Below are 14,915 nucleotides of genomic sequence, written 5' to 3'. Positions count from 1 at the left end.
TTCAAGGTAGTGGCACTCCAAGAAACACACTTAAAATGCTCTGAGGTGCTCAGGCCACACCATAAAAACTACTCCCTAATCTACAAATCCTCAACTGGCACCAAACAGGGGGGGTTGTGTTGCTCTTCCATAACTCTACTAAGTTCCAACCAGAAGCTATATAGTCAGATAAAGAAGGCTGGATTGTCATGGTGAAGGGGAAATTGAGGGGGGGCGACTATGCACATTTATTTTGGCGTATGCTCCCAACGTCGGTCAACATGCGTTTCTATCCTATTTGCTTGACCTGTGGGGAGAGTTTGCTGAAGGCCCTACATTCCTTATGGGGATTTTTAATGTCACATGGCAGGCAGAAATAGATTGCACACAACCGCATTCAATCGCTACAGGCAATTTCCCCAAGGGGATTAAACAGGCTCTGCACACCTTAGGGCTCAAGGATGCATGGAGGCTCCTCTACCCCATGACCAAAGACTATACATTCTTTTCCCATGTGCACCAAATGCATTCGCGGCTCGATTATATTTTTTTCAGCCAAAGCCTACTGAGTTTGCTCCAGACAGCGAAAATTCTCCAGATCACTATTTATGATCACAGCCTTGTCACCGTCTGCTTGACCTGGGGCAACACCACTCCCATGAAGCCAAGATGGTACTTCCCTGTGTCACTGACAAGGAACAGACTGTTGAGAGATGAAGTATGGGGGGCTATCAAAGAATTTTTTCAACTAAATTGCCCACATGACACCTCGCTCCTGAACAACTGGGATGCATTTAATGCGGTTCTGAGGGGGAACTGCTTAGAGCTTAATGCCACACTGAATAAACCGAGGGCTAAAGAGAGAGAAGCCTTGGAGACGGAATTGGAGCTTATAGAAAAGGAACATAAAAAGTAGACCTCCCGGGCACTGCAGAGTAAACTAAATGCTCTAGATGGGAAAATCATGGTGATTTATACCAACAGGGCTGAATACACCCTGTGTCGGCTTCGACAAATCTCTTTCACACAGGGGAACAAGGTGAGAACCCACTTAGCCAGGCAGCTTTGGGAAAAAAGAGAGAGGGAACACATTGGAGGTATACAAGATGGAGAGGGCAATATAGCGCATTCTGATATAGACAGGGCCAACATATTTAGGACATTCTACAAGGAGTTTTACACATGAGTCACATGACAGAGATGCACAACACTGGTACTTGCAGTTGCTGGAGATCCCGCAGGTCTCCCAGGCCTGGAATGATACCCTTAATGCACCCATCACAGATGAGGAGGTAGGGAAAGTGATCAAGGCACTTAAACCCAACAAAGCCTCTGGGCCTAATGGCCCGACGGCTCACTTTTATAAAACATTCATGTCAGATATCATTCCAAATCTCACCCAGCTTTTTAACACTATTGCAAAGGGCACCAGGATGACACCATCCGTGGCAGAAGCTGGAAACAAGAAACTGGTGTGGGAGCACACTGCTTCACCTCCCAGCAGAGTCGCCCCTAGGCATCATGGTAGATGCAGTTCAATTCGCCAAGCGAGTACACTTGGAAAGTCTCTTGAGTGTTTCACCAGGTGGGTGCAGATTAGTTCTGGCCATCTCTGGACACGTATTTCTGGATTATTATCCATCATCAGCAGAGATTAGGCAAAATGATTTGGGGTTGCTGAGCAGGCTGCCGTATTCTTGGATCGCAATATCTCTCCAGACGCGCAGGTGCCTCTCCACGAGCTCGTCAGCTCAAATCGGCTCGAGGGAGCCTTTAAATAAGAAACTGATGTGAGAGCACACTGCTTCACCTCCCAGCAGAGTCGCCCCTAGGCATCATGGTAGATGCAGTTCAGTTCGCCAAGCGAGTACACTTGGAAAGTCTCTTGAGTGTTTCAACAGGTGGGTGCGGATTAGTGCGGCATCCGAGCTATCTCAGTGGCACTCATGCCTGTGGAAAATTCTTAGCATGGAGAGGATGGCAGACATTTTCAGGGACGACTACAAAACCTTTAAATACAAATAGGGTCTATTAGTCACACATCTTACGTAGGGCTTCCCATTAGCAGTTTGCCCACCCTCATTTTGGGCAATGCATCTGTTCCAGTTTTAGACCATGTTGTCCCTCAGAAAGGTATTTCCAGAGAGGCAAAGAACCTCCCCCCTTTGTGGAGGTTTGATTGGGGCCCGGAGCCCTGTAAAAGGCCCTTAGAGTCACTCCTTACGCTACATGGCCAGTGAACACACCCCTTAGCTACCACCACAGTTGGTTTTTGTCATCGTTTGGGTGGAAGGGTTAGGGAGGGGGTGGACCAGTTAGATTGGGATATTCAAGTTAAGGAGGCTTAAGAGGTGCAACGCATAAGAATGGAAGGGGTGGCCCAACATCAGCTCAAAGCCGACGATTCCGCTTCCCCATGTGAATAATCTGTACCTCCCTTACAGCCTCCACAAGTGAGGGAAGCTCTTGTTTCTCTTCAGTGTAATGTCAACCTATGTATTGCTTATGTCTCATAAAAAGACTACTTTAATGATATGTTATATTGTGAAGTGTATACCATGTAATGCAATGAGCTGAAACATTTGTCAAGTGAGAAATTAAATGCTAATAAAAACATGTTTGAAAAAAAAATAGATAATCGTAGAAATAGCTGACAATGTGCTCATCTGTAATTTTTGCCCTTACCACCAATTTACTAAAGTAATTTGCTTTTATGTTCAGACACTTCTGGTCGCAGGTGTATATAGTGTTTGTTCAAAGAAACAAGCGATAATCACAGTGAACAGTGGAGCTGCACCTTGCAATGAGTTTTCATTGTGTACCAACTATGTATCAATTCACATGGTAACATTTAATGAATGTAAAGGGTGTAAACAAAAGCTATGCATTTTTTAAATGTGCCGAAAATACTGTGCGTAGGAATAGTGGTTATGTGTAGAATTTGGGGTTACCGACACAATTATGTGATTCGGAGGGCATTTTGAAAAATGTGTTCATTCTTGAACACTGGCATACATATGGAAACCAAAAATGGAGGGAAATTCAATTGATAATCTCAGTAAAAGGGTCTGGACAAGGGTGGTAAGAATTTTGAGGATCCCTGTAAAGTCCATAACTTTACCTCACAGAAATGACAAAAATACATTATTTTAGCCTAAGGTTAATGTTTGCTGGGCATTCTGGGTAAAAAATGTGTAGCAGAATCTAGGCAAGCCACACCACCCTGTATTTGCCCGGGTCTCTAGGTTGCAGAAATGCCCAGGGTTTGTAGGCTGTAGGTGAGAGACAATTGGTATTTACCTCCCCTCTGCATATCAATCTGTCAAAATCTATGCTCAAGAGAATCCAAATGTCTTCTTGTTTGCCATGGGGATGAGGATGCTCAGGGTGACAGAAAACTGTTGATCCTTTAGGGATACGATTGTGGCCTGATTGTAAGGACAGGCCGGCCCCTAATCCATTTTAAAAAAATCTTCTAATTTTCACTCTGTAGGGTTTTATCAGTTATTATAGGATTAAACATATAACAAGATTAAACAATTAAGGTAAGTGGTATAAACTTTTAATAGTGATCGCATCCATTTGACTAATTTGATCCAGGATCTTAACTAAGTCTACTTCTTTTGATGAATGAGGAAAATAGGAGCACCTGCTAGGAATGTGGAGTACCAGAAGAACCCATTGTCCTGTTTATATTTCTTTATGATAAAATTTCCCTTGCTCATGAGAGCATATTTTCTCCTACGGGGAATCAAGGGATAAAAACTCATGGAATCAGATCTATTTACTGTCATGTTCCCATCAGGAGTCAAAGTGTTGGGTTTTTAGGCACCAAAGACATCAAGGTAATAGGACTATTCAAATGGAATATCACCCAAGACAACACCAAATACAATAGAAGTCTTAACAACTGTAGGACAGGAGTTAATCACAAACACAGAAAGGGAATTTTGATTTGGACCATAAAATCCAAGGCAATACATTTTCTCAAAGGTAAGCATCTTTTTCCACCAAACAATAAAGGGAGTGTGCTTGTTCAGCCATAGCACTCCCAGGATCACTTGAAATTTGTGAGCAGTTATGTTATTCTTACCCTTTGGTGTGGATACAGGTAACAAGCTGTTCCTGGGTGTGGTGAGATATGGATCTGTACGGTAAATTAAAGCCATCAACTGACTGGCTTCAGGTTGGGTTTCAGTATGAACCAGGATAGAGCTGTGGCCTACAAATTAAGTATCAACAAAATTACCAATAGTCTGACAGTCCACTAAAGCGTTAACCCATGTACCAGGCAATACTCTGTGGATAAATAAAGTCATGTGATGACAGGTAGGAGTGGATAGTGTTTGAACATCGTTAACAAATCGGTTGGTTCGTTTCCCAACTGAGTGTTCTTTCTAGGGCAATTACGCCATCACTTCCACCTCCACACAGCATAAGCAGAGGTCGTTATTTCTTCTGGGCTCCTTGTCCTGAAGTATGAACAGGCTTCTCAAACTTCCTAGCTGCATGCTTTCGACCGCTGGCGATAACGACCTCGCCCATTTCCTTTTACTTCCTCTTCCTGGAAGAAATGCATTGTATATTTAGCAATTGTCCAGTTTCCAAAGAGGGTGGACTGAACACGGGCATGTCTTTATGTATATAAGGACATAATTAGTTAGCAACCTTATGCAAAAAGCCTTCTATTTAAAACTGATGACGGTGTAGGTGAAAGTTTCATTTAATTTCCCCTTAGTCCTCATTGTTGTGTGTTTTCCTCTGTTGGTGAGTGCTGCCAATTAGGTCATTATGTGGTCCACAGTTGCTGCAAATAGTAGAAATTATTCTATATTTGTTCTATGTCCAGATTTCTGATTTTAAACTCTGGTCACCCCATACTTGTCCCCTTGTTACTGCTTTCTTTGCAACACTAAGGTGATAAGGGAGCCTTTGTCTTCTGGGGAGAACCCACCTTATTCAGTGCGCCTTTTACTTCCTTCTGAAGACCCCTGGAGAACACCATTATTTGGTCATCATTTGCTTATTTAGTTGCAGCTACAAGACTCCTAAAATGGGTGACTACCAGAGAAAGTTGTGTGTTCTTTGTTTGAGATCCACTAGTCCATTGGAAATGGATTTTTGATCATACACCCAATCAAACATAGTCCTAAAATAGATCATTGTCACCCAATAGAGAATCCTGTTTTCAGCTAATGGAGCTGCTCATTATAGGGTATTACACCCTGAATTAAGGAGTATGGAAGTTACCTTAGCTGTTCCTGTGGTGTACGCGCACCGGAACACTGTTCATGAAGTGGATTTTATGTGCTAGAATTCTTTTGTTTCCCATTAATTTAGTAGTAATAGGATGTTACGGTACATCTGCAGCTAACCCCTGAAGGCAAGGTTATCAAGGATGAAGCAGCAATGAGAGAGAATCAAAAGGTGTTGAGGCAGTAAACCCCAAGGATTGCCCATACTAGGTGGTCTCTTTTCCTGGGTTTCTAGGGCTATTACTCTGTGGTGCAATGGTCTCTAGCCAAGAGGATGTTATTTCTAAATGCAGATTGTTTAAGGCCCTTGCAAAAGTGTGTAAAACCGTCTCTGCAGACATCTGGGAAGTTAAGTAAGATTTCAGCAATCTGACCAGTTCTTATGGCTGGAGACAGGTGTACCTTCAGGGCTGGGTCTGAGGAGACACCTCGATACCCACTTAAGGGACCACTACTACCAGCAAAGGAGACTAGACAGCAAGGGGTCTTCCATAAGGGTAGGGGAACAGATAACAATTATACTAAGGGAGCTGCAGTGAGACAAAGGCAAATGTCCTATGGTACAATTTGAATCTAGGTTTTTGATAGTTCACCCCCTATCCCACTTCCAGATTAAACTACCTCATCCAGAATACATTGCTGCTAATAATCTGCATCTTAAGAAGCAACTGCAGAGAAATGGTGATAAATGCTTTTCAGTACAAGTAGATCCGGGGTAGCCCAAGGGAAGCCCCCAGGTTTAATTTCAGTAGATCAGGGATGAAATTAGGGGTGGGCGAACTTACATAGTTTCACTCTGCGGAATTCTCTGGAATTACCTAAAAACTCTGGCAAATTTTGTAGAGTTCTGCGAGCAGGCAGAATTAGACACATCATGCTGCTAGCGCTGATTTTTAGTGTTGGGAGCCTGTTCCGCACTGTCAAATCAGCGCAAATGGCACCACGCTGCACCATGCGGCACGCCAAAAGGTGCTACTGCTTTCTGCCGCATGAGTAGATTTTCTACTCAAGCTGCAGTTTTCTCAACTCTAACGGTTGCGACCTGCAGCAACCGGCCGCAACCGCCCACATTTAGAAATCTCACCAGGAGCCCTTCCAGTGCTTGAAAATCATGCTAGGGGGAAACAAATTCTCGCTCGCCAACTTAATGTTGGCGGTCCGTGCATTAGAAAAACCTCTGCCATGCAGCGACTGGCGAAGTTTTGCCTGTACTTCCCGCTCCAAGCAAAATGCGGAGTGGGCAAAACTGCACAAACTCTGAGGCAGAATTTTTCAACCACTCCGAGTTATAATGCATCAAAAATAGGAGAGGTCAGGAGAGGGGTAAAAAAAATAGAAAGGAACCAAATGAACTGTACTTATAGAGAAAGGAGAGTAATACAGAAACTGGTATAAGGTGTGTGCAAAGTCTAAATACCTAAACTGTCACAGATGGGGCAGGCTTAGAAGGTTGTATTACATATTGAGGAAGTTGCTGAGTAAACTGCAACCCCTTACAAAGGTTCTCTTCCGTGCTGCTGCAGTGGGGAGAAGTCACCTCCTCCTCTCTGATCAATCTAGGTCTGAGAGTGGGTACGCGCTGCCTGCAAAGGTTAGGGGGTTTGGTGGTAAAACGACTGAGACAGCGCTCACTCTTAACAAAATGGAGCCAAAACTGTGACTATTTTCAATGTAGTGAAGAAATTTATAAACAAAATAGTGAAGGAATGATTGTACGTGTGTAGTACTTGTTACTTAAGTAAGCAGTTTTTAGGATGGATTGACATAATTTGCACTAAAAACGTGATATAATTGTTGTTGCTAATGCAAGACAAGTAATGCTTGTGTGCTTTTGTTACAGAGGAGAATACTGCCTGGCGGAATACACTGAAGTGAAAACAGTCACAATTAAACTGTCTTAGAAGAATAAAAAAAACGCCTTTACAGCTTGCAACACAATCTTGACAATCTTGAATGGGAAAGCAAAACATGGAGAGCATACTTCAACTATTCAGACGAAAGAGCAACAGAAACCGAAGAGCACTTGTCAGTTCTAAGAAAAGTTATTTTTTGAGAACTAAAACATGAACAACCGACTGGACTCTGAATGCATTTAATGTTTTAATAATGTAATTTATATATCATCTTTTATATGTATTCAATACTTAGAATGTGCCCAATGGACCGGTACATAGCCCTCTTTTGGGATTGCCTGTATGCAACCATAGTCTAGTGTGCAAACCTGGAATCCTGCTGCACAAATCAGAGCAGAAGGAATGTGACAAGGGATTGTTGAAGCCATTGACCTTGGTATAATAACACTTTCCCACACCTATTGATTCTTCTTGCCGACCCTAATATCACTGCCTTACATCTTTTGAACATGATATATACAGCACGAAGTTAAGCATATGCTGCTATTTTATTGCTTGTATGTGATAATGACATTTGTTCTTTTGCTACCTTTTAATTTTGATAATTATGTATGCTGCAGATTGTAATAACTATTATTGGACACACATGAGTGGAAAGTTGGTGGCCTTTATTAGCTTTCAAGTCCATAGAGGTGCCTTTATGAATAATAGTGTCCATGTAAGTGGCCGTGAGGGTCCCAAAGGTAGAACACAGATTGTTCTACTTGTTGAGCCCAATAAGATGCATCGCATCCCGCAACACACATAATGGTTTCTGTGGCAAACTACTTATTTGTTTTTACATTTTATTAAATATTACATTTTGTACATTGTACAATAAAACCCATGCAAAACCAGCAAGGCTAAAATAAAAAAAATCCCATAAAGGTAAGATGAACAAACAAGAAATATTAATCAGAGAAAATAAAGTAGAGAGCTGTTTAGCAGCAATAATGGAATAATTCCTTCTTCACAGTGTGCAGTCAGTGAACTTCAGGTGTATGATGCTCAGTTCCCTCGATTGGCCATTTGTGATGTATACTAAAGCACTACAGCTTTTCTGCTGCGAGCTATCTGCCCTTTCCCACATTGTAGATTTTAGGCCCTAGGTGTCACACCAGAGCAGGGCAGAATGTTCTAAATTAAACAAGAAGAAAAAAAGAGTTTCTATTGGACTAGAAGGTCTAAGCTAGACATTATTACTTCCTTGAACTCTCTGCATTACAATATTCTTATTTAACATGAAGCCCTCTGCTAAGACTTCAACTTGTTGAGTAAGACCCTCTGCCTGCAGCAAGAAAGAGGATGATTAAAATCTGGAATAGCCAGAAGGTGAAGAGCGGTATTGCTGTTAGGACATTCCACGCCCATGAGGTTAGAATGTTCTAAATAAAACAGTAAGTGAGAGTAAGACCAGCATTGAGCATCCGTAGAGAATCACTTATCATACTCTGTGACTGTGGGCAGTAGTGTAAAGGCACATTCTGTGCATTTTAGGGACAGAATGGAAACATATAGAGTAACACAGCTATAGCCATCAAACATCCTGTTTGACAGGGCTTTCTTTCCACTCAACACGGGATCACCCCCCACAATGAAATTAAAAAACGTATTGAGGGAATAGAAGATGGCATATCCTTTGTAGTGGAATTAGCTACCAGGGAATAAAGCCAATGTTGGCATCTCACTTTCAAATGCACAGATGGCACCAGCCCTCCTGCACATCCTGTTGTCAAGTTGCACCTAATGCTGCGGAGCTATGACACAATAAAAGACAAGTGTGCATGCAGTTTTTTGATAAAGGATACAGCCATGCACGCTTTTCCGATTTAAAATTAGTAACATCATGCTCTGGTGTGGGAAATTAGAAGAGCATTCTTTAGAAAACGATATGGCATTCCCAAACAACTGAGATGATTAGACCACCCGTCTGTGGGGACACTAAAATGAATTCCAAGTATCGAAAAGAATATTACAATGAAATATTAGTCCAGTGGCTGAATAAACATAGCATTGGGACATTAACATGTGAAAGCACCTATATAACACATTCAGTAAATGCCATGTCCACCCATAATGGATGAATGGCGAGTATTAGGGGCATGAGTGTCTCTGACTTTGAAAATGTTCAAAATGTTAAGAATGCCACCACTAATAATATACATATGTAGATTAACGTTATTTGATTCAGAACAGGAGTGCCCTCCCATGCCACCACTATCAGACACAGAACAGCGCATTTGGGTTGCAATTGGCTAGCAGCCCATATTCCACAAAGCCCAACGGATGTCTTTTAAATTATCTTACCAATAAAGTGTCCCCTCAAGATGTCTGAAGCACTACCTGTGACCAGGGGGCACTTTATTTCTGGATAATTCCTTGCTTTAAGTGTCAAGTAACCTGAAAGTCGATTATCCATATGAAAATGTCCATTACTGAGTTAAAGTAAATGTTATTGGACCATGTAACTTTCTGTAGAGCGGTCCTATGGCTGTATCTCAGTTAAGCTTCTTACTGGAAGAACCATATTGTCCTTTCAACAAATCACTGAAATGTGATATTTTAACTCAATTAGCTGAGCTGACATAAACCAAGCCTACGCCTTCCAGGTAACAGTAGTTAAAGGAGACCATCCAGGAGCAACATGTGTGACATGTAATCATGTGTGTGCACATAACTCACGAATACATGGTTCTTGAAAACACATGAATCCACTCTCCAGCTTTAATGGGGGAAACGAAGGGAACACTGGGAACCAAAAGTGCCGGAGGCCCTGAGGCAATCACTGTGCTGCAAGCTCAGCACTGGTCCTACGGACTCCTGCAGCCAGAGCCAAGTGACCTTTGGTGCATGGGTCTGCTGGCTTTTCCTGTGCATGTTTGTGCAATGTTGATGAAAGTTTAAAATGATCAATGTACCCGTGCAGGGCCACAAAGGAACAAACAGCGAAGTTGGATGCATTTCAACCACACTCAGACAGTATGCTTTCATATGAAAGTATTTGATTCTGCTGCGAAGGCAATCTTTATTAACGCATATTTATATTTACACTATTGTAAACAGATCTAGAAAGTAGACTGTAACATGTTTGGTAAAAACAAATGAACATTATTCTGAAAGTGACAGGATCCATTGTGATAGCTGAAAGGGGCATTTTCTTTGAACATCTTGATGTATATGTGTAAGAAAACAACACACTCCTTAACCTGTGAGAAGAGTTATTAAAACAAGCTCTGGAGAGCAAATAGTCCATTGCACACTATTTCCGTTTTATATGAAATACAATGTAATTTGTTAAACTATTTATTAATTAGAATACACTTAATCTAATGTATTTTTGTAACTGAAAGTATACGAAAATATTTGTTTTAACATGTATATAGTTAGATCGAGAATCTTTTGATAGCCTAGCTATTAATATTATGAATTTCCAATAAAACCTTTTAACATAACCAACATTATTTGTCCTTTGTTCCAACGTTAGTGTTTTGTCACTGAACCACCAAACCAGCGATAGAAAAAAGTCCCACAGCATCTACCCCGAAACTTTTATAGACCAATTATGAAAATCTGAAAATGTCGCCTGTATATGAGCCTAGTATCTAGGACTGGTTTCTTAAAAGCAGGTCTGAACTCTGTGGGAAGTCAAAACAAGAATATAATGTTGGAGTAATATGAGCCAAACTACCTCAGCCTGAAATGTGGCAACTCACAGCTATGTGGCTGGAATAAGTGTTGAAATCTCACAGCCTTTTTCCCCGCAGGGAATCACAACGCAGTCGTTACAACGACCGCGTTGTGATTCCACATACCATTACTCTGCAAGTTGGAACAACGACTTGCGGAGGGGGGGCGCTGGATGTTGGAATAGTATAATTTACTATTTCAACTCCAGTCTGTGCGGACACTAGGGAAGGTGTTGGATTTTAAAATCAACACCTCCCCCCCCCCCCCCCCCCCCCCCCCTCCGCAAGTCGTTGTTCCGACTTGCGGAGTAATGGTATGCGGAATCACAACGGGGTCGTTGTAACGACTGCGTTGTGAATCCCTGCGGGGAAAAATTTTCAGGGTAAACCATGTTTACCTCGTGGCTGCCCTCCATCTCTTCTGGCGAGGGTTCGTGAATTTTACAGTGTGACTGACATGGTGAGGAGATCACTTTGATTAAAGACATGATTGAGGAGCGCCAGAAAAGAGACAGCCAGGGACAAGAGTAAAGCTCTGTTAGAAAAGGCTTTTGGAAAGTGGAACATTCAGTATCATGCACATGACATTTGTTGGTGTGAGATAACGCGAGCCGTCTGTGAACAAAAGAAAGAAAAGTGGGATAACTAAAATACGTTTTGAAGCCCAAAGTGGAAATTCTAGCTTGGGATTATTTCAGACATTAGCAAATGCCTTTCGATCAGCCTTTAACTCAAGTCAAGATGAGAAAATATAATTTGACACTGACTCCAATGCAAGTTCAGGAAAGAGCTATGTGTTCTCAATGTATAGATGTAAACAATCTCACAGTGAAATGAAGAAAAAGCAACTGTCTACAAACACAAAGGTAAACATACACAAATTCAGGGAAATATGAAGCAATTCTCCAGTTGTACAGGTGACTCTGTGATGACCACTATACGTGGTATCTATGGCTTCACTAGGCCTCTTCAGTGTATCACGGTGTGTTTTCCAATTTGCGTAATCTACTTTAGATTATCCCATTCACCTCAGAGGCTGAGAAAAATGACCTGGTTGAAATGATTCTGATTTCAAATATCCCATTTTGGGCTCTATTATTAACTAACGTGTTTAGAGACAAAGGGCCAGATGTAGGTAGCCTAATACCGGTCGGTAACGGCCGAAATTACCGAATTTCTGCCGTTACCGACCGGTATTAGGCTTTTCAGATATAGGAGGCCAAATTGAAGGATTCGGTAATTTACCGAATCGGTAATTCAAGGAATCGGTAAATTACCGAATTCTTAAAATACTGATTCGGTAAATTACCGAATCCTTAATGTAGGGAGCACTCAAATGAGTGCTTTTCTCATTTCAGGATTCGTTATTTACCACCAACTACAAGTTGGTGGTAAATATCGAAAACCGTTAAAAAAGCAATTTTTTGCAATTTTTAACAGTGCCATGTGGCAGACATACATGCCCCAGGGCATGTATGCCCCTAGGGCATGTATGTCTGCCACATGTGCACCCATGCACTATTCAGGGGTGCAACAGGGTGTCAATGTGACATCCTGCCTCCCTTGTGAGTCTTCCCCCTATTACAGATTCAGTATTTACTGAATCGGTAATTCTCATTCATTCCTATGGGCCTCCAGGCATGAATGAATGGGAATTACTGAATCGGTAAATACTGAATCAGTAATTACCGAATTTTCCTGCATAGCATTTACCGATTCTAAAATACCGAATCGGTAAAATTCGGTATTTTAGAATCGGTAAATTTAGATTACCTACATATGGCCCTATATTGCATGTGACCCACAAAGGACATGGTCTAAAGCCCCACATTTCAACAAGCATTTGCAATGCAATAGGTCTTGCATTTACGTGCATTAGAGCTATTGGCGTTGTAAAGGACAATGCCTTTTATTTATGTTTTGGTTTTTAAAACATAAATGAAAGGCATTGTCAGTTACAATGCCAGTAGCTTAAACTCGCGTAAATACGAGACTTATTGCACTGCAAATGCTTGTTTACTATATGGAATCGCACTAACTTTCACAAATTTACACACATTAAGGCACAAAGAGATTAAGTGATATGCTTATAATCACATGATCTTTATATTTCACAGGCTCAGTGGGGAAAAACGTGTGTATACAACCAAACATTATGAAAACGTGCTGTCTCATGGAGAGGCAGCAATCAGTATTCAGTCGCCAAAAACTTTGCAAATTCAACCAGTCTGAATGAACAGTTTTTCTAAGTTTCAAGTGGATTACAGAAGAAAAGAATTTTTTGTAGGTTCCCTAACAGACAACCAGGTGCAATAGAAGGGCGGAGTGGCATATTTCTACATTTCAAGTATAGAACTCACCAGGATGGTTTTAAAAGTCGGAACGGGTTGCAGAAACTTGACCAAAGAAAATTATATTGAGTCCATCCGAAGTGAGAATGTAAGTACAGAACAGACATTAGCAACCTTTCTCTCTATTGCTAGATTTCCCAATAAAACTGAGCCAACCATAACCCCTGCAGAAACTCCTAATCCCAGAAGTGAACAAGCAGCATGAATCTATCTCAGTGTGGCATTAATGTCTGGATAGGTGGCAACTGTTACCTGATCCCTTAACTTCTAGTACCCTATTTTTCCTACTACAATGTTTTATGCTACTAGAAAAGATGGCAAAAATTACAAAAAACAATATGATGGACAGAATGTAGATCAATGTCTTACATTCACCCCAGTACAAGGATCTGGGCCTAAATCCATTGTTTTTTGCACTCCACACCACCCTGGGTCAGATAATGGCTTTATGCAAATCAGCTCTGACCCTGTACCCATTGGGAACAGTCCAGTCCGAACTACAACAGCCATATTTTTCCCAGACCGGAATCAAGCATCCGAGGACCTGACCGGTTTCGAGGTAACACCTCTCATCAGCCCGGCTAGCTTGACTCCAGTGGTGTGGAGGCTCTGGGACCCACGTCTGAGCTACCCCAGTACACTCAGGGAGAAAATTACAAAAAACAATATGATGGACAGAATGTAGATCAATGTCTTACATTCACCCCAGTACAAGGATCTGGGCCTAAATCCATCGTTTTTTGCACTCCACACCACCCTGGGTCAGATAATGGCTTTATGCAAATCAGCTCTGACCCTGTGCCCATTGGGAACAGTCCAGTCCGAACTACAACAGCCATATCTTTCCCAGACCGGAATCAAGCATCCGAGGACCGGACCGGTTTCGAGGTAACACCTCTCATCAGCCCGGCTAGCTTGACTCCAGTGGTGTGGAGGCTCTGGGACCCACGTCTGAGCTACCCCAGTACACTCAGGGAGAAAATTACAAAAAACAATATGATGGACAGAATGTAGATCAATGTCTTACTGGGGGAGTGTGTGACATTGATCCACATTCAGTCCATCACTTGTTGTTTTTGCAATTGCCGCCCTAAGTGCGCTGGGGATGCCCAGACGTGGGTCCCAGGCACTCCACACCACTTGGAGTCAAGCTAGCCGGGCTGATGAGAGGTGTTACCTCGAAACCGGTCCGGTCCTCGGATGCTTGATTCCGTTCTGGGAAGGACATGGCTTTTGTAGTTCGGACTGGACTGTTCCCATGGGGCAACAGGGTCAGATCTGATTTGCATATCGCCATTGTCTAACCCAGGGTGGTGTGGAGTGCAAAAAAACGATGGATTTGGGCCCAGATCTTTTGACTGGGGGAGTGTGTGACATTGATCCACATTCAGTCCATCACTTGTTGTTTTTGCAATTGCCGCCCTAAGTGCGCTGGGGACGCCCAGACGTGGGTCCCAGGCACTCCACACCACTTGGAGTCAAGCTAGCCGGGCTGATGAGAGGTGTTACCTCGAAACCGGTCCGGTCCTTGGATGCTTGATTCCGTTCTGGGAAGGACATGGCTTTTGTAGTTCGGACTGGACTGTTCCCATGGGGCAACAGGGTCAGATCTGATTTGCATATCGCCATTGTCTAACCCAGGGTGGTGTGGAGTGCAAAAAAACGATGGATTTGGGCCCAGATCTTTTGACTGGGGGAGTGTGTGACATTGATCCACATTCAGTCCATCACTTGTTGTTTTTGCAATTGCCG

The 14,915-nt window shown here is 42.4% G+C and overlaps 1 protein-coding gene across 1 annotated transcript in view; it reads left to right on the top strand.

The window, feature by feature from the left end:
* Nucleotides 1-8,022, top strand: part of ALDH1A3 (aldehyde dehydrogenase 1 family member A3) — a 296,162-nt gene extending 288,140 nt beyond the window's left edge. Inside the window, exon 13 of the mRNA XM_086958058.1 lies at nucleotides 7,075-8,022. Within this exon, the coding sequence (XP_086814184.1) occupies nucleotides 7,075-7,135 (61 nt within the window). The 3' untranslated portion in view covers nucleotides 7,136-8,022. The remainder of the gene's footprint in view (nucleotides 1-7,074) is intronic.
* Nucleotides 8,023-14,915: the final 6,893 nt, after the last annotated feature.

The sequence above is a fragment of the Lissotriton vulgaris genome, chromosome 2_1, assembly GCF_964263255.1.
Source record: "Lissotriton vulgaris chromosome 2_1, aLisVul1.2, whole genome shotgun sequence".
In the NCBI taxonomy this organism is placed as follows: domain Eukaryota; kingdom Metazoa; phylum Chordata; class Amphibia; order Caudata; family Salamandridae; genus Lissotriton; species Lissotriton vulgaris.
The sequence above is the reverse complement of the archived record's forward strand: the minus strand, read 5'-3'. Positions and strand labels throughout refer to the sequence as shown.